This window comes from Haliaeetus leucocephalus, unplaced genomic scaffold (genome assembly GCF_000737465.1).
Source record: "Haliaeetus leucocephalus isolate CR32 unplaced genomic scaffold, Haliaeetus_leucocephalus-4.0 Scaffold964, whole genome shotgun sequence".
Lineage (NCBI taxonomy): Eukaryota > Metazoa > Chordata > Aves > Accipitriformes > Accipitridae > Haliaeetus > Haliaeetus leucocephalus.
Window position 1 is genome coordinate 3,457,528 of NW_010973400.1, and position 19,761 is coordinate 3,477,288.

The 19,761-nt window shown below is 39.3% G+C and overlaps 1 protein-coding gene across 2 annotated transcripts in view; it reads left to right on the top strand.

Annotated features, from left to right (window-relative positions):
- The window catches only part of PTCHD4 (patched domain containing 4), an 87,695-nt gene that overhangs the window by 46,442 nt on the left and 21,492 nt on the right, over positions 1-19,761 (top strand). The window contains exon 3 of one of the 2 annotated variants that reach the window (XM_010584278.1): positions 9,493-9,586. The exons of the other annotated variant lie outside the window; for it this stretch is intronic. Coding sequence (XP_010582580.1) covers positions 9,493-9,548 — 56 coding nt within the window. The 3' untranslated portion in view covers positions 9,549-9,586. Of the gene's footprint in view, positions 1-9,492; positions 9,587-19,761 lie in introns of those variants that run through there. 2 annotated transcript variants of the gene reach the window in all.

The window sequence follows — 19,761 nt, forward strand, 5'->3', positions numbered from 1 at the left end:
AGGACGATATTGTAGCTTGTAGCCTCCTACCTCTTACCTTCTTCCCTGCCTGCTCCACTGCACCAGTGCTCCGAGGCAGGATATAACCTTGAAAACTGCCAGCCAGAGCTGGGTCAGTAATATCAAGGCAGAAAGTGCTAGGTCTACTGCTGCTTTTGCCTCCTTTTTACATCACACCTTCTGTGCTCCGTGGTGTTTCTTCCCACTTTTTGTCTATCACTCCTTTGTCCCCTTGTGTCGGGATGCCTTTTTTCAACCTACCTATCCTCCTGTCAGTGTGTGCTGGATGTTTCTGCACCCCATCTATCTGTCAGGAGATACCGCCTCAAGAAAAAAAAAGACTTATACAGTTTTCCCTGAGGCCGTCCCAAGCCCTGTGCAGTAGAGGGTCTGATTTGCCATGTAAAGATGATTTGTACAAGAATGCATCTTCCCTAACATTAGCTATTTAAAACCAAGGCATCCAGTCTAAGCCAGTTAGTTGTCCAGGCTGAGCCTGCTGTGGCCGGACAGACCAGTATGTCCAGGGAGTGCTTCTTCCCGTCCCGAGGTGGGAGCTGGAAATAGCTCTGAATCCCCGTTGAAGTTCTCCTCTGTGCTGACAAGAGAGGGAGCCAAGGACAGCAAATTTAGATTATACACAAAACTCTACATGGCTAAATTTAGGAGAGATTAATTTAATCCTTAGGGTCTTCTGAAAAACTCCTGTACGCTCTCTGCAAGCACAGGAAAAGTGCCATTAAATATGAAAACTCACGAAACAAACTAGGTCTTAAAATACAAACATCTGCCATTGCAGAAATGAAGGGATTTGGCAGGAAAGAGCTTTCCAAAGAACAGTCCATAGTCTTCCGATCTCTGCCGCTTCAAGTAACAGCTACAACGTATGAGCCATTTAATACTGAAAAGAGGGCAGAGTTTCATCACTGGAGATAAATTACTAGGTCTGGAGACTCAGCTACAGTATAAAAGTAACAACCAGCTAAAAAAAATATTGTCCTCATTACACTGGGTCATATATTGAAATATGGTAATTTGAGTGCTGAGTCACCAACAGTGCTGAGGAAAAAGTTTCTGCTATAAAACGAAATTGGGGAAGTCTGTGTTTTCTGGTTTTAAAGCCATCATTGGGAATAAGATAAATAAAACCACACGGGCTTTTGATCTAATCAATGCAGTTGTGCTTGATTTTAATCTACCATTTTTTTAATACATTTGGACTTCTATTCAGATGATTTACCTTTGTGTCTAAGGTGAATTTTAACAACTAACATGATATTGAACCTCAAAGGGCAATTTGAGCTCCTTATTATTCAGGGCAGAAAGAATGTGACTATCTCTGGACCCAGTGGAGAGAGGCAGAAGCCTACATAAAAGCTCATCTTGTGTATCTTAGCTATTCAAAACTTATTTAGGCTTATAGCCTAATTACTTATCTTGACTAATTTTCATAATTGCTGGTGTGAAGCAGGTACCTTAGAAAGTGATCAATCCTACGTATTTTACCTGCTTAGTGGTATGCTGAGGTGCCTGTCTCTCTCCACTGACTGTAGATGGACTCTGACAACTAGTTTAGACTAGATGCATAACTTTTGGACCTCTAAAATTAGTGAGATGAATCCCATCTGTACAGCAGATGATCTTCCATGTGCTCCTAAATTCAAAACTGCATTGCATTTAGAGCAGGCAAAGGATATATTTTTACCCTGATATTCTACAGCACTCCTGGGGGGTGAAGTGGAGGGGTGTGATTTTTTTGATCTATTATTAAGGGGGATTTATGAAATCACTAAGTTGTCAAGACATTGAAATTTCTAGCTTGTTGGACATTAGACATAAATGTCATTAAAAGATTATACCTGCCTGAAAGAACTTGCAAAAAGTATAGTTTAATACCAATGGAAGCCAGTAGAAATCCTATTAACTTCAATTAATATTTGCATTAAGATAGCCATAATTCAAGGAAACATCTCTGATTATGAAAGTGTTTAATACTGACGTTAAGTATGACAAAAATTAAACGCTCCTGAAGAAGATGTATTCAACACATACTTAATGGCTGTGCTGAATTAAGGCATTTTAGATGACACCAGAGGAGAGAACCATGAAATGATCATTCTCATGAAAAGCTGTTATAGTGTACCAAGGATATGCCTGAACTACTGCTCACCCAGACTTGCTTCTACAGAGAAGGAGGCAGCTACAAAGGGCAATCATCCCTCATATAGTCTCAAGACGATACAGAACATCTGCTGTTCCTTTGCTGCAAAGACGACTGTCCTCAGCTTAGACATCTCACCCAGGGTTATCTGTGAGGGCAGAGCGCTGCCACCTCCAGTACCAAGTGCTTGTGATAACATCCCTATCATAAACATGCGACCATGCTTTCCTGTTTGGATGGAGATATCCTCCCTCAATATTTGTTCCCGGGCATCTTTTCAGAGTTTAACTGTGGCAGAGTGTGGGCTAAATAACCTGGTGTGTACCTGGCCGTTGTTCATCTGCAACTTCACTGAGAATAATGCAAGATCTGTGTAGATCTCATGCTCATGAGATAATCCTCTCATGGCATGCCGTGTAAACCTGATGGCACGTAATTCATAAGAAATGAAGACTTCCAAATACAGGCTTTGAAAAGTACTTGGCTTCACTGAAAGATGTCCTGGCAGCCTCGGTTTCCCTTGCATTGTGCAAGGGAGGACAAATGCCATCTGATAACACAAAAAGAAAACAAGATGATAAAAGTCTCAGCTCAATTCTAAGGGTAATCACCAACTTTCTCTGTTTTCTAAATGCCTCCCTCAGCTTAGTCCCATAATTGCCTGTGGGCACTTTTGAGATTTTGATCTGAACTGCCTAGTTACCAGAAAGACAACGAAGTAGGACTAGATCATGAGAAAAAGGAAAATGTAACCTAATGGACTTGTGTCAACCTAACTACTATTATCATAACATAGAAAACATAATATAACATTGGGACCCTAAATTCTGCAGCAATGTTTCCATACTCTCCTTCCTATTTTAAGTTCTGATGCTCTTAAGGAACAATAAAAAAAATTCCAGTTTGATTAGGCTAAAATTTCCAGCTCAAAGTAGCACACAAATGCATGGTAGAGCTAGCATAAATCAATCTCAGTCCAGTGAAGCTTACAATGACTTGAGCTCTGCTGTTTTACCCAAGCATTTTTCCCTGAGCATTATTTTCAGCCCTGGGTGATGCACCAATGGAGCCCATTGCTTCACACAGCACAGGCTTACAGACACAAGCACGTATATCAGCGCTGTGTCCACATTTGTGTCAGCATGGCATCACTACCAAGTATTGTTGGGCTCTGTTTTCTAACCACAATGCTGTAAAATTATACAGAAAAAACAGGTAGCAGAAGAACTGTCGGTTCCAGAATTTAATAAGGAATCAGCTGGTGACTTAAGAAACTTACTTTCAGGAAACAGATATATGAAAACAAAAAAAGAACAGAAATTCATCTCTTAAATCCTCTCCCCTCTCCTCTCCTCTCCTCTCCTCTCCTCTCCTCTCCTCTCCTCTCCTCTCCTCTCCTCTCCTCTTTCTTTTTTTTTCAGAAGAACATCTTCCTCTGGCATCTTAAAATCACTGTAAAAGTCACCTCTGGGAATAATAGTCCAGGCATCCCTGAGCTTAAGCTCTGCTTGAGAGCAAAGTGATGTGATTCCTCTCTAATTGCCATAAACTTAGCACACAGTGCAACTAGATGTCAAAGTTTTAAATTCCCTAATCAGGCTGGCATTTACTTTATCCAATGAGATGGGAAAATTATCTTAAAATACAAGTAAGTATATAAATACATGTTTGTATTTCTGAGGATAGAATTAAAGTGTCTTGTTTCATTTGTGAGAGCCTTGCAATTTTTTTCCACAGCTGAATGTGAGGTCTGACAAAGTAGGAACATGCTCTCTGGGCTGATTAAACCAAGGGAATTTCACAGCCTCTGCAGATGAGGGTTGAAGGTCTCCTGATACAGTAATGGTGCATCCTCCACTCCCAAGAGGTGGGAGAGTGTTATTTCAGGTCTGCTGAGGGCTGGGCGTTTTATGAAGGGTTTATTGCCACATTGCATTGGTCTGTGCTAAAAGATCCTTCCTCCATGAGGAAAAGCAGCTGACACTGGCAGTTTTCAAGTAAAATTCTTTGTAGGACAGAATAACAAGAGACCATTGAGATTTCCTGATGTGACCTCCCTTCCAGGAGGGAAGGGAGAAATAGAAACTGACAATAGAAACTCTTGCATTTCTGAAGCAAGTGAATAAAGCAAGAAAAGAATGAAAGATAAGATGCTTTCATCCTCTTTGTGCTGTTACTTACCTTAACTCCACCGAATTTGGTGTGAGCCCTACATTCATGGCCCTTGTGAAAAGCACAGATGGAGATTTTTTTCAAGATGGTGAGTGAACACTTCTGAAAATGTAGGATGCAATCCTATTATTCCCCAAGTCCACTGCACTGGGTCAGACAGAAAGAAAACAGGCAATAAGCAGAGAGTAACTGGGAAAGAATATGACCATGGGGAATAAAAACACTCATGAGGAGGGTATAAGAGCAAGGAGAAGCCTTTGGCAGCAGGTATAGTTCCTGTGAGTTTGTCAGTAATGACAGCCCAAAGGAAACCTGCCTCTTGCAAAGGGGAAAAAAACCCAAACCAAACCAAACTAGAGAAGGAACTTGCATAAAGAGGAAAAGGACTAGGCCAAAGGGAAAGGAAAAGTGAGTTTGTTTAAGGGCTGGCCATGATGCTCGAACAGATAGAGGTGGAAACATTTTTTAGTGAGATGGAGGTGATGACAACTAGGAATACATGTTCCAGGCTCCTCAGCCACCTCATAGCCTGTAATACTGACAATCAACAGCCACATGTTGAAAAAAACAACCACCGTTGTCATCACTGTTTGGATGTTCCCTCACTTCCAGCACCTGTTGGTACAAGCATCTCCCCTACAGTCCTTGGGCTGTAGAGAGCATGGCTGAGGCTGCATGACATCCTAGTCATTGCTGGGAAGTGCATTTCTTCTTGCTGTTTTGAGTTCATTTCTCATTCATTCCTGCTTGCACAGTATTACACCTTGCTCCTCTAATGATTACACAGCCCTTACTCAGAAAAGCACCGCTTAAAAAAACTAGTCCATCATAGTGCAGGGAAAAAAATGTGAGGTTACTCTCCAAGGTGAGGTTGGTATGACCAGATATTGTTCCTTCCCTGATGTACATACTCTTCTGATATTTATAACTGCATTCTCTTTGCCTCATTTTTTATTTTCCTCAGAGCATGACATAGAAACTTCCTCCTTGACTGGCTTTTGAAGACAGAAAGTTGTCAGGAACTGCCTCTGAATTAGACCCCTTTCTTCAACTCATGGTTAGTTTCCTAGAAATGCATCGTATCATCTATTCGACACCTTTCTCTGATGCACCCTGAGGCCCCCCCTGCTCTCTTCTGACTTCAGACACTCATGTGAGGTGCCTGCTTCCCCAAGGCGCTTTCTATAGCCAAATGGAAAGAGGGATCTCCAGCAGGTGGCTCTGATCTCAGTAACCTAGCTCTTCCCAGGGATCATAAAGAAGACTGGTGAAACTAACTACTAGTGCAGGTACCTCTTAATTGCCTAAACCTAGGAGGATGAAGCCAGGAACTAGCATGTAAGACTGAATGCTATATTCCATGTAAAAGCCACACAGACATTGTACCCTCCCCATCTCTTAGGCTATTGCTGACCTAAACTGGGTGATCCTTTCTTTGAAACCACGCAATGCAAAAAACCACCTGCTTGATCTGGTCTTTTTCAGCATTAACCATCACTAGTTACTTCATCGCTACTCACACGAGTATCTGGATCTTGTCTTCCTTTTTGTTATTAGATCGGTATTTTCATAACAATTTTCACTGTGACAACTTCTGTCCATGAAAATAATTCTGCTGAGTTCTGCTGATGACATTTTTGAGAGGCAGTCAGCTCAAGCTAAGAGAAAACAGGCTGAAAAGAGATGATCTCCTTTACAAAGAGACCAAGCTCCCACCACTCCTGGTAAACTGACGGTGATCTCTTATTCCTCAGTCTCTCCGGAATTTTAGTCGCTCTATTTTTGAATTACTGAATCATGTGTACAACTATGAACAATAAAACTGGAGCCTGGGAGGCTAAAATATGACAGCAAAATCTCATCTAAGCTTTGCAGTAGACTTCTGTGATAATTGCATCCAGCATCATTCACCACCACCAAGGAATATTCCATGATTTATCACTTTAACCTATTTCTTTGTTGCCAGTTTTTGCCAAAAGGAAAAAAATCTATGGATTAGCTATTTGACAGACGTGAATAGGAATACTTCCAGTTAACTCTGTAGACTTATGTTCTCTAACATCCTGTGGTGGTTCTGGTGCTATTTATCTGTCATGGAAGAATGTATAAATGCAATGGAATAAAATATACCTTGACACATCTGTGCTCTTGCAAGAACCATGCTACTGCAAAATGTCTTCGCGCAAAATAGCTCAAGCCTTTGACTATCATGTAATCAAATAACAGTATCAGGAAAAGTACAAACTTTTATGCAGCTGAGAATATTTATACTTGCTTTTTTTTTTTTTTTTTAAATGTCATACTGGATAATTTGAGGGGCCAAGCAAAAATTTCACTTTTTCTGGACTAGAAAGTGGGATGGGAGTAATCATATAATCTTAGCTGGCCTCACAAGGGAAATTATTTTCTCTCTAGTTACTAGTGAGAACTTGCCTTATTTGTATATTGTGTTAATGGAGGAAAGAAAATTTAAGAAGGCCAGTCTGTAAAAGCATGTTACTTTCTTTAAACTTCAAGGTGTTGGTATTTCTCCTAAGAATAAAGCAGGCACATAAATTTATGTTGCTGTAATTTTATAAAGGATGTCTCTAGCAGATGGCACATTTTAACGAGGTTGAAAAATCCCTATGGGCCTAAAAGAAGAACAGAGAATATAACAAACATTTTATAAGGAAGCTAAATCCAATATATTTAAAAAACAAAAGAAGAGTTTTTTCCAGTAGCCAAACTATATACTGGATGTTTTTATTCTCAGGGGTCTTTAAAACAAAACAAACGCCAACCGTTTTAAATGTGGCTGAAAATCATTTTGGTTTCCTCTAGGATGTTTCTGATGAATGTTTTACCTCTGGTTTCCATCATAAGCATGCTTGAAGAATTCTGTAGAAAATTACTAAAAATGACGGTGTATTTTTATTTCCTAAGGGCTGTGACAGAAAAAAAATCACCCCTTCCCTAATTTCCATCAAGGCAGCCTCATCCTTGGTATAACATCTTAGATGACTAGAGATCTGCTTTGAATAAAATGAAGCTGAACCAATGGAGCTCATTTATAGAGGAGTGAATCCAAAGTAATTTAAGAAATTTTAGCAGATGTACTTGGGTTTAAGACAGTATAATTGAGATGGCAATTCAGAAAAGTATTTAAGCACAGACATAACTCCATCTCTGTTCATGCATTTAAATCCAATCACTTAAGTACATGCTTAAGTATTTTCCTGAATGGGATGCTTTCCTGAATCACAGCCTAGAGTCTAGAGTGATGTTCACATTTTATGATGTGCAGTATATTTAGGTAATGTCACACTTCACAGGCACTCAGAATGGGAAACTTAAAGTGGTAGTGATGCTTTAGAACAACCTTACTGTTTATTATGCAGACTTGTCTTGTGGCGCTGTGTTTAAGGCCGTTTTGACTTCTTTTTTCTACTAAAAAATTATTTCAATTCCTTATTTTTTTCCAGAGAGCTTCAGTTACTTCACCATTATGTTTTGAACTCTTAGTCAGTAGGTCTGAACAACCCCATGAAAGATGGTAAGGAAAATGAGGTGTTAATATGCTACATGGTGAACAACGTACGTGGAATTTCAAAGTTCTGTTGGAATACCTTGAGAAGTCAAAGATATTAACTATTGAGTCAACCACTTCTGTTTCACATCCAACCATTTACAAAGCTCTCTCTTGAAACACATACTATATTTATTTATTTTTTTCAGACTCTGAACTGCAAGATTTGTGATACTTAAAAATTTCAGATCTTGCCCACACATCAATCTTCATAAAGATTCTTTTGAGAGATTAATCTCTTGAAGAAGACCAGTCATTACAGACAAAAGGATGGGGAGCTTGAGAAAAAAAAAATCTCTTTATATCCTGTGTATTGTCTAGCATGATTTAGTCTTTGGATATTATTTTTAAATAAATAAGCCATAATTATTATCATCAAACCACTTCTTAATATTTCTCAGTAGAAAGAGGGACTTATCTCAGGTACCTGGAGGGTCTCCTTTCTCTCTCCAGTGACCAAAGAGGGAGCAGAGGTGATCATCTCGGACTAGATCCCTTTCCCCTTGGCTGAAGGTAGGGAAGATGACTCCCAACCACCCTTGGTGTCCATAACGTTATCATCTTCGCTATAGGCCGATCAATCACTGCAGTAGAGGCATCTCCATTTCCAGACACTTCTAGGTTCTCTGAGGCCACAAGGCAGTAGCTGAGGAAGTGTGAGATGAAGGCATGCTTCATTATGGTATTTATGCAAGCCAGTTTGGGGATTTGCATTTGTTTCCTCACTTTTTCTTTCTAAAGCATAGCTGATCAGAAAATAATTTGTTGAAAGCATTCTCATTGAATTTCTACATGAAAGCACATGCTTTTCCCCTGGGGTAATGCTTGTTTGACAAAAACAAAAGAAAACCATTGTCTCTGCTTTTCAACAAACACTTGTTTTTAGGCAAAAAGCAACACATTTTGACTGCTAGGCATCTGGTGGTTTCTAGTTACCTGGAATTGGTTAAAAGTTCCAGCTGCCTGAACTCAAAACAGTAAAAAAGTTGAGACATTCCTTGAAAAATTTAACAAAAAAATGAGCTTTCTGATAGGAAATAACTTGTTTTTTCTGACTGACTCTGATATTCTGAACTGTTCTTTATAAGCACAGCTTCTTGAAATAGTGTGCAATCTTATTCTGAATGAGATTTGCTGTGGGTGTGCAGCTAATTTTGTGGAAACATATCTACTGTGTTCACCTACATCTGTTTAGATATCTTGCATAAGAAAAGAAAGTGGGCTGATATTTCTTCACGCTTCAGGCTCTTCGTGTTCTGTACGCCCTCACATTTCTGAACTGATAGCATTACTGGTGCCACTACCACAACACTGCAGCTGAATACTCTTGGCTATTTTTGCAATTAGATTTTTGTTTAGATTAATGTCATAGAAGATAACTTCTTCCTTCCCTGGCACTTGAATGTCTTCAAATAACATATATTATAGCCTTTGAGCTATAAAGAACCTATGCAAATGCATTTCTAATCCTGACAGATGTCTCCGGACAATATTTTAGTAAAATGTATTTACTGCCAAATGGCTTTTCAAAGTTAATGGTCCATTGTTAAAAATGGTATCTCATGGTAATTTGAGTTCTTTCTGAATTTAGGGCACTTCACTATGCAAGAATGTAACCTCATCAGAAAGAAAAATGAATTGATATGAGTGATATCCTGCTTTAGTTTCCAATTTATACCTTCTTGCCCAGTACAACCAGATCTGTTTTGCAGGAGAAACACACAGTGAAATAAAAAGATGTTTAAATCCAGAAAGTGTGTTCTCCAAACCCATTTTTATTAAAGCTTGCAATATGTTTTGCTGGCATTATATCTGAAAGAGAAATGCTTCGGGGCTTCCTTATCCCCTCTTTCAAAAAAATGTTGTCAATCTAATCCAATAAAGTGGGAAAAGGGAAAAGCACAAGAGAGGCTGCAAAGATTTGCCTGCCTCATGTGACACAACGTATACAGTGGGCTGTACCATGGTACAGGTAGGACATCCTTTGTCACCTCTCCTTCTCTCAGACAACAACCCCTCTAGTAAATTTGTGACCTTTTGTGATTTGAACTCCTGTAAAAGCACACAACCACTATAAGATGCTGTAAATTTATCCCCAAGCTGAACTACAGGTTTAGATCAGAGTAAATGCTTGCAGAAGATGTGAAAAATTATATCCTTCATATCTCCACCTCATCTTTGGAAAGATAGGAAGGAGAAAAATAACATTCTTTGATGTCTTCTTTTCCACAGTTACAAATCAAGCAAAGCCTGAGTTTTCTGAATTAAACTTTTCCATTTATATTTATGCTTTTTGTTCTTCCTGATGCGGGCAAGACTCTGCCAATGTTTGCTGACCTCACAGAAAATGCTTGCTGAACACTGATTGAAAAACTTGACTTCCAGACATCTTAGTTAAGATAGATGGTGGTTTTATTATAAGGCATACAATACTCTTTAAAAAAAGTTAGCAGGGAGATTGTCATATTGCACTAAGAACTTATTCTTGTCCTGACAGCTTATCCTTATTCTATTTTCTCTAAAAAGGTATTGCAGTAAGAAAATTAATTATGCATTTGAAGGGCAAGATCCAGGGGAAAAAAAAGTGGAGGAAGACATTCTTTCTTAGCTTTTGAGGAAAAAGATAGGCCAAATGTATTAATTTTCCTTGAGCTGCAATGGCAGAGAAAAGCAGGTAGCATTGAGGAACATTACCTGTGAGTGGATAGGCTAAAGAAAAATCACTTATGAAACTTGGTACCTGCTAGTGCTGTTCAGAGAGACTTCCAAACGTGTTCAGATAGTCCCCATAAACCAGTGAGCCTTTGGATTATTCCAGTCTTCTGGAAACAAAAGATCTAGTTCTTACCTCCACGGCTGTTTAATATAGCATAAACCAGAGCATGACAACAATCATATATTCATCTTACATATTTTTCTCTTCCTAAGTATGAAATTTGCACATGGAGATTACTTAAGTCCCTCTCCAATGTCAAGTCTGTCATGGTAGCCCTGATAAGGAAGCTCATACTCCAAGTGGGATCTTCCAGGAAGAAGGCTTTTATTTCTGTGAATGCTTCCCGATGGCCAAACAATCCCAACAATTAATTCAGTCTGGTTCCAGGTCTGGGACTGAAAACATTCCAGGACTCTTAATGTCAATTTGATAAATGTTGGAATACGTGATGTGTAAGTTGGAAAGTTTCACCTGACAGGGAGAGAACTTTATATAGGGCTTCTGCTATAGAGGAGTGCTTGATGTTGGAGAACTGAAGAGGGTCTGTGGTGTTGTCTGGCACCCCGTGCGGGAGTTACACAGAATTTCATTGCCAGACCATGGTATCTGTATGAGAGCAATCTCAAAGACCATTTCTTGACATTGAAGGAGAATCATGGCCAACAAGGGAGGAGAAGGTGGCGAGAAAATGGGGAAAATTAACCAGAGGAAGCAAAGTCAGCTATTAGGTGAGATTTGCATCTCCCCCCTCTATTTTAAAGGATAACTGACAACTTTATCCATTGCAGAAAACTGCAGCCTCTTTGAGGAAAAGTTCACTTGTTTTTTAAATTCTGCCAAGGGGCCGTGTCTAAGCTTGCAAAGGTGTTTACTGTTTGCCCATCTGGCAACATGCAAGCAAAACACATGAATAAAAGAAACATCTTCTCTAGGCCTTCAAGTCAGAGAGAAAATGTCACTCAGCCCAGGAAAGATAATTGAATATGACAAAACCCCAGAACCTCAAAACTATTTGGATATCTTATCCCACTGATAAGGTGATGGCTATGTTCCTGTGCACCTTAGAAGATTTAGGAAAGATCAGAGGCTTTTTTATTCATAAGACACCTCTACCAATCAGTTACGGGGAGAAAAAGCATAGAAGTGCTGAACTGTGTTAATTATTTATTCTGACAGTCTGAACAAGCAATTGAATTGAGACAGTTTGGGAGTCTCTGTTGACTAATAGGGGAGAAATATTCAACAGCTTAAAGGCAAGAAGTGAATTGAGAGTGAGTGTTTATTAATACATGATTGAATTTACTACTCCAAGGAGAAGTTTATTAGTATGTTATAGCTCTTTGGCCTTCATCTGCAGAAAAGGATAATTTGGAAAGGCTCTAGAATTGTTAGGCAGACTCTGAAACATAAAATCATTAAGACAGTAAAAAGTTAGAGGGAAAATCCTGAAGGAGAACAAATAAGATGTACATCGATCATCATTCCTATGCAAAGTGTAAACTAGACAAACAGGAAAGAAATAAGGTAACTAGAGGAAGGACTTTTTTTTTTTTTAAATGAGGACTAAAAAGGAATTACACAGCATAGAACATTTAATATCACAGAAAACTAGAAAGACAACAGACTAATCTTGAGCTTGTTTTATTTGGTTTAAGTTTCTTGGTTTCAGTATTATGATGCCAACTAACTCTTACTGAGCAGTAAAAACTTTGTAAAAACCGAATTAGAAGGCAAAATTGAAATCCTGAAACTCACAGAAGCCAGAAACAATAAAGGATGAGCTATGCACAGTATTGCTGTCTGAGCTGGTTCTCTGAGCGAGTCATCGTATGTTCCCTTTGTAATCAATGGGATGAAATATGCACTGTTGGGTCATAATTCATCTGTCCTGATTTAGAAGCCCTCCTAGACTGAAATGAATTGTCCCCTAAAAACATTCCCCTTTCATGGACTAAAAAGAGTGTCTGAACAGCTAGCTCAGAGTTAACGTGTGTTCACATGAAGCCCACTCCAGATGTTTTATAAATGCGTGAAATTCCAAGGAAGAAAATAGAATCTATTTGATTCTAAGCAGAATCTATATGTAGCAAGGAAGAAAGAAAAAGTAATAATTTGTAGCTTGGATTCCTATTCTCTTAAGTATTTATGCATCTAATAGCCACTGGAAGCAATGGCTGTATCCATACCAGCTACCAAGACTGTGCCACTGTTTATTTTTTATTCTGAGGGCCAGCTGGCATTTTCTGACAACATCCATATATTCCAATTCTCCTAGCCTTCAAAAGAGAGCGGTCATATACAACTTTCCTATTAGGAATGGTTCCTGTCCTATAATACATCCAAAACTGTGCCTGGGAACTATTTGTGAGAATGCTACTTGGCCCAGACCAAACCTGTGCCAGGAACCTCTCTGACAATCAGAAATATGGCAAATACATTTGCAGTGCCCATTCTAGGGCATTGTTTAATGTACTGATATGGAGGTACCCACTGAAAATTACTTTATAGCACAGCTTTAAGAATTTCGGCTTCAATAACCTGTAGCACACTTCAGTAAAGACAGTGGCAAAAAACCACCTCAGAGCATGTTGGATTCAGCTCCGAGTTATCTTGTCTCCATTTTCAATAAAATATAAAAAGATATTTGGAAGGTACAGAAGAAGGTGATAATATAGTGAGAATGAATGACAGCTGGTGCTGATAAAGGGGAATATATGCTGGGTAACCTAAGTATATATGAATATAGGAGATACAATCAAAGGGAAACAGGCATTAAAGTGATCACTGGCAAATAACTGAAGGCAAAGCAGACCAAAAGAACAGAAAATGACTACATGGTTTATTTCTGATCACTATATAACGACAATAAGCAATCACAACAACATAGAATTAAGCATTCAGCTTATCTTTGAAGTCAAGAAGAGGATAAATCTGGAGTTCCACGATACTGCATATCAGTAAATAAGTAGTGAGTGATCCAGTCTAACAATGGGGATGTCCTGACAACTCACACTTGATGTCAGTAGGAATAAGAATGTCACCAACCATAACACTAAAAGAAATATCTAGATCAATCTGAAAATACAGACTTTCAAAGAGAGTGCCAAGATGATTAAAAGCCAGCTTGGGCTCTCAGGGAACAACAGACAAGATCTGGATGGTTACTACCAGCCTTTCTCTAGCATCACCATTATTTTAAGAGGTACAGTAGTATTGCAAAAGATAAACTTTCTCTATGGAGGAGTAGTATTACAGTAGAAATTATATTTGAAAATGAAAAAAAAAAAGGAGAAAAGAATTTTAATTAAGAATAGTAGATATTTACATGTCTTGTGCAACAGAAGTTGATTCAGTTACTTAAACAACGAGGTCTGCTGCTGCTTGAATCATGCTAAAGGACATTACTTTAGAGACCTATGGGAAACTCATGTTTTTCTTGAATCACAGGTAGAAACCCACCAGGCTGTCTACCCTAGGACATCTTTAATGGCATGAGATGCCTATCCAGGGGTATCTGAATCAAGATATGTCTTTTTTGGTTCCCATTGTATCAACAGAGGTTAATGGTGGGATTCAGCTGTGTAAATGCAGGCATCTTGTGCTGTTTAAGAAGCCCTGGGATGTATTCTGTCTGGCCTCCAGCTGCCAAATCAAAAGGACATGAAGAGACCCTGTGTCATTCTGTCCTACCTTTGTCTGTGTGTCAGATGCTCAAAAGTATCTGAAATGTCAGTGGATGTCTACATTTCCACAACTGGATTTCATCACTAGTAAACAAATATAGTCAAGAGAGCTTTTCAGTTGATCAAATATATTTGTCTGCTTCAGGATGTGCTGAATACTTTTATAGATTACACTGACTATCGAAAGGGCTTCCACTGACTATGATGAGATCATGAATACTTACCTCCCAGGTGCATACCTACACTGCAGATACTGAATTTACATACCTGAATGTGCAGCTGAATCCTTCCCCTTTCTGTGGGTGTCTGAATCAACAAATAAATTCCACTTTCAGGACTTAGTTCAATTTTCTAAGAGTATGGATCCTGTCAGTCATTTCTAGATATCTTGAATACTCAAGTCCTGGACACCTATGTTTAGGCATCTGAATGGAATCCCTAGTGATTTTGAGTAACCGTATATTGTCAGGTAAGATAAATGTCTCCAAGCCAGCAGAGTCTGATGAAATTTAATTTCCAAACATTCAAGAGACTATCTGAAATAATCTTGTAAACTTTAGCAATCACTCCCTTAAAACTTGTGGAAGCCAGGACAGGCCCCAGAGGATGGGAGTAGGGCAAACATGATACTCATCTTTAAATAGCAGCAAAAAAAGGAAGGATCCAGAAACTTATAGACCAGGCAACATAACTGTGAAAGTCACAAAGATAGAGAAGAAGATTGTTGAACAACCACTTTGCAAACACTGGCAGAATGATAAGGTGATAAGAAACAGCTAACATGTATTTGTCAAGAACAGGTCACATCCAACCAACCTGATGCCCTTCCATGATGGAGTAGAAGCATAAAGTTTAATGTAAAGATATATACAGCAATTTATTTTAGTGATTTTTGTATTTATTTTCATTTTCCCATAAAGAAAGGAAGCCAGATCATTAGTCTCTCTTCAAGTGCTTTTTATATCTTGCATGTGGCAAATGTCTCTGTTTAATGCGTGGTACATTCCTAGGAAAATGTCATATTGTTAATTGACACTCTGCAGTAACTGCCATACTTTGGCAAGAATAAAATGAGGCATATGTACCAGAATTTGTGATGGAAGTATTGCCACCATGAGAAATTACTCACATCCTTGAGGGATTCCCCTTCTTGAATCACAGTTTTACATCTGTTTCTATCATGGTCAGAATTTTTCAGTTAATCCCATTCTGCAATGATGCTATCAACCTGATTTCCCCAATACTTCCAGTGGTACTCAGAATGCTGTGATCATTAAACTGTGCTGATGTAAAAGAGTTATGGATCAGGTTCTTGATTTACAGAAACAACACTAAATTCGAAAGCCCTTTTAGAGCAAAAGGAAGCTTTCAGTAAAATGACTTATGAAAATCCAAAGTCCTTAGGATTTAATATGAAAATTATTGACTAGTATTTTTGAAAGCCCAAGGCTTCGCTCTTAATGCTTTTCTGCTAAAAGTGTTATAAGGTAAATGACTACAGTGTTCAACTTTTTTGTTTTTTTCCCCCAGTACTATCATGGTGGACTTTTCAATATGGACTCCTAATAATATTTCATTACATGAAACCTGCACTGAATTATGAGTTGGCTTCCAGTAAAGATTTCAGCAGCTAGAAGGATATAAAAATACTAAATAAGCTTGGTGCACTCATCTTCTCTGTATATAGATTGTCAGTACTTTCTCAGCTTTTTTAGATTAAAATAGTTCTCAGGAAAATTGGTAGGGTGACATTTGTGAAGTTGAGCATAAATCAAATTTCAAAAGTGTCTAGAGGAAAACTGACAAATGTTAATATGTCTACACACGCATACAAGCAGGATTTTAAAAAATGCCTCTGAGGTAGATGGAGAAATGACTTAGATGTCTATCAACCAGTTTAGATGTCTACATACTTTTTTAATTGCCTTTTTAATGTTATGAGTGCCTAAAATCTCTATGTTATCTCACCTACAGTTAGCAGTCTGAAAATTAGATTTCTAGACTCCCTCAATAGTCAGTGATGTGAGGCAGGCGTTCCCAGATGACAATCCATCCCACTTATTTTAAGATCCAATTAATCATTTTTTTTGTCTACAGAGGAAGCTCAGGTGCCTATCTTTGGCTTGGTGTCTTTGAAGAGTAAAGAAGAAATATCAGGGTATACGATGTACAACCTTGCAGAGAAAACAGCTGGGGGTGGGAACTGAGAGAGCATTGGGCTGGTGGTTTCCTGTTTTACTTCATTACGGACTGAAAAATTAACATGAACAAAATGAGCATGTAAGATGCTAAAGTAGGACTGCATGTATTAAAGCATCTAAAATTCATGTGAAAGTTAGTGTTTACTGAGGCTGTTCTCTGACAGAGAAATGTCTATGTTCTTCTTACAGTCCTCTAAATATTTCTTTGAAGTTCTTTTCAAAGTTTCTTTGAAGTCTATCAACTTACATTTAAGCACCTAAGGATTTTCTGTAGGACAACTTCTTCATAGATTTGTAAAATTCAGGTTCAAGGGGAAGAGTCTCAGTCTGAAAAACTTGCATCTAACTCCCCGTCCTTTTCTTGCCAAAATGCTCAAAAAAAATTACTTTGACATAAAATGTTCAATTTGGCCTGAATCAAAGCACTTTTTTAGACCCTTGGGAAAAAAAGCAAAGCAAAGGCAAAAAACCCCCTGTATTAACAAATGATGAAAAGTATCCCTGTCCTGTCAGTAGATCAATGGAAAGAGTGCCTACACTTGCTTAGAACCAGATCCAGGGTTAATTCCCATGTCTGCCTGAGAGCATCAGTGCCCACTTGGTTCACCGTCCAGCACAGTCTCTGCATCACCACGCAATGGGAGCACTGGGGGTAAGACAGTGCCCATCTAGGCACCGTTAGTCTGTCTTGACAATATTTGTTGAATCAGTGATTGAATTGAGAGGTCACTGGATTCAGTCCCAGATGAGTGACAAACAGGACAATCATTCTCTGTTCTCTCACTTTGTCTCATCTCACTTGGTTTATGCATTTAAAAGACACTTTTAAAGCCAACTCCTAAGAACAGGAGAGGAAAGAATTATGTGTTTTTACAAAAAAAAAAATTAGCTGGTTACATTTCTACTCTGTAAATTTATATCAAACCAAACCCAAACTTTATGGTACAAGACAGCAAATAGACTGAGGTATAATGGCAACAATTCAGTCCTGAAAGAATAAGGATAGAAAAAATTTCCCACCAAGATTCCTCATTGTTCTAAATCTACTCTCAAATAAGCCTAAAACACTCCTATGGATGCTGAATACTTACCAATAAGGCTAAAGTAATTCCTCTTCTTTAGTTGAAAATAAGAGGTGGACAGGAAGGATTATTGAGACATGATGGGGTACTTCAAGAGCAGTGATAAAAATTGTTAAGTATAACCACAGTAAAAAGGTTTGCAGCTAGCTCATTTTGATTAGCTCCATCTTTGAGTAGATGTTCAAGTCCATCTATGCCTGTGCAGGTTAGAATGTGTCTTCAGGGTCCTCCTTCAAGGGATAGTGTTTGTGGGGTAAATTACTGTGTAAACAAGTTTCCTGGCCAACACACCTGAAATAATAGTCAAAATGGGACCCTTGCCTTAAGTAACTTCTATACTTGTATTTTTTAGTTCAGGTTCTTCAGCCTTGTAGCATAAGAACTTAAAATCGTTACTTCCTTTGAACAAAACCCTGTGATTTCCATCAGAAGTTTGTCTTCTGTTTAAGGCAAGCTCAGGTCTAACTGACTAGCATTAAGCTTTTTGCATTTGCGGACAAAAATGGGTGTCACGGAGGAAGCGCAATCATTCACAGCAAGGCTGGGACCGGGTTTCCTGCCAAGCTGCAAGAATCACTGCAGTGAGAGTCACCAAGTGCCAGGGGACACTGAGCACCCTTCTACCAGCGAGTAGACACTGGAGAAGAAGAAAGCTACACCTGAACAAACAAATCTGTGAAAAGCAATTGGGAAAGGTCTCTCAACCGCCTATGCTAAAAGAAAGAGAAAAAGAAAAAGAGATAAAAGGGCCAATATGAGAATGAACATTTTGTTTTCTGTTCTACTTAGTTCATACCTGAAAGCCCAGGGAGCAGACAGAGAGGAGATATATGAGCACACCCTGCCTTCATCTGGGCTGCTGGCAAGTCTGCTTGGACACACCACCTCCCATTCTGCTGTTCCAGAAGCAATAAAATCTGCCATCATCGTTCTGTTAGTGCCAAAGGCAAAGAAGAGTTTTCTGCAGAATGGTTTGTGAGAAAATTAATTGATGACAGGCTTCTTGGCAGTTTGCAACCATAACATTTGTATGATCTGCTGATGCCATGGTTTTATTCCCTGCTAATCAGATATTGCTCTCTTTACTATGCAAGGGCATCTCTTCTAGCTATTGTTGGCATGGAGAAGGCAGACCTCCTAGCAGTAATAACTCAAGTCCACAACAACTTTCAGTTCTTACAGGCACATATTTTTATAAAGTCTCAGAATACTCCACGGAAACAACCCCAACACATTCAAACTGTGACAATCTACCTGATCACTTCGTGGTGTGGAAATCCAGTTTCACCAGCCACCTCTGTAGCTTCAGTACAAATCCCTACCTCACCAACTGAGCCGATTAGTAAGAGATAATCTTAGTCTTTATTTACACACACCTGGACTCATCCCAGCTGACATAACTGAGTTGTCTACATCTGAAGCTCTGTCTTGAGCTCCCTCTAAGTCAAGAGAAGGAGACAGACACCTGCCTCCAGATAGACAAGCTGTGTTGTCCTAGACTTGAAGGGGGAGGGGGATAATATCAGGCCTGCCCGTGACAAGCTGTGGGATGACAAGCCAAGGTTGGAGGGATGGGGTGCTAATGAGGGCACTCAGCTCATTGCTCAGACATGCTGGGTACAGTGCAGCACACTCGAAGTCTTATGGAGATGAGCCAAGGGCTCCTGAGGTAACAGGAGCCAACAGAGAAACACCGGTGAAATATCTCAAAGGAATTAAGGTGTGTTCCTCTGAGAAGGTGACACGGCTGACAGCCGAGCTGAAGTACCTCTACACCGATGCACACAGCATGGGCAACAAACAGGAGCAGCTGGAAGCCACCATGCTGGTAGAAAGCTATGACCTAGTTGCCGTTACTGAAACTGGATAGGACAAATCCCATGACTTGAGCGCAGCTATCGATGGCTGCAGGCTGTTCAGAAGGGACAGGTGAGGAAGGAGGGGTGGAGGGGTTGCCCTCTATGTCAAGAAATGGATAGATCGTGAAGAGCTGTCTCTGAAGAATAGCCACGAGCAGGATGAAAGCTTATGGGTAAGAATTAGAGACTGAGGCAACAAAGGGAACCTTGCGGTTGGCATCTACTACAGGCTGCCTGATCAAGGGCATCCTATTGATGAAGTCTTCTTACTCCAGCTACAAGACGCATCATACTCTTTGGTTCTTGTCCTGCTGGGGAA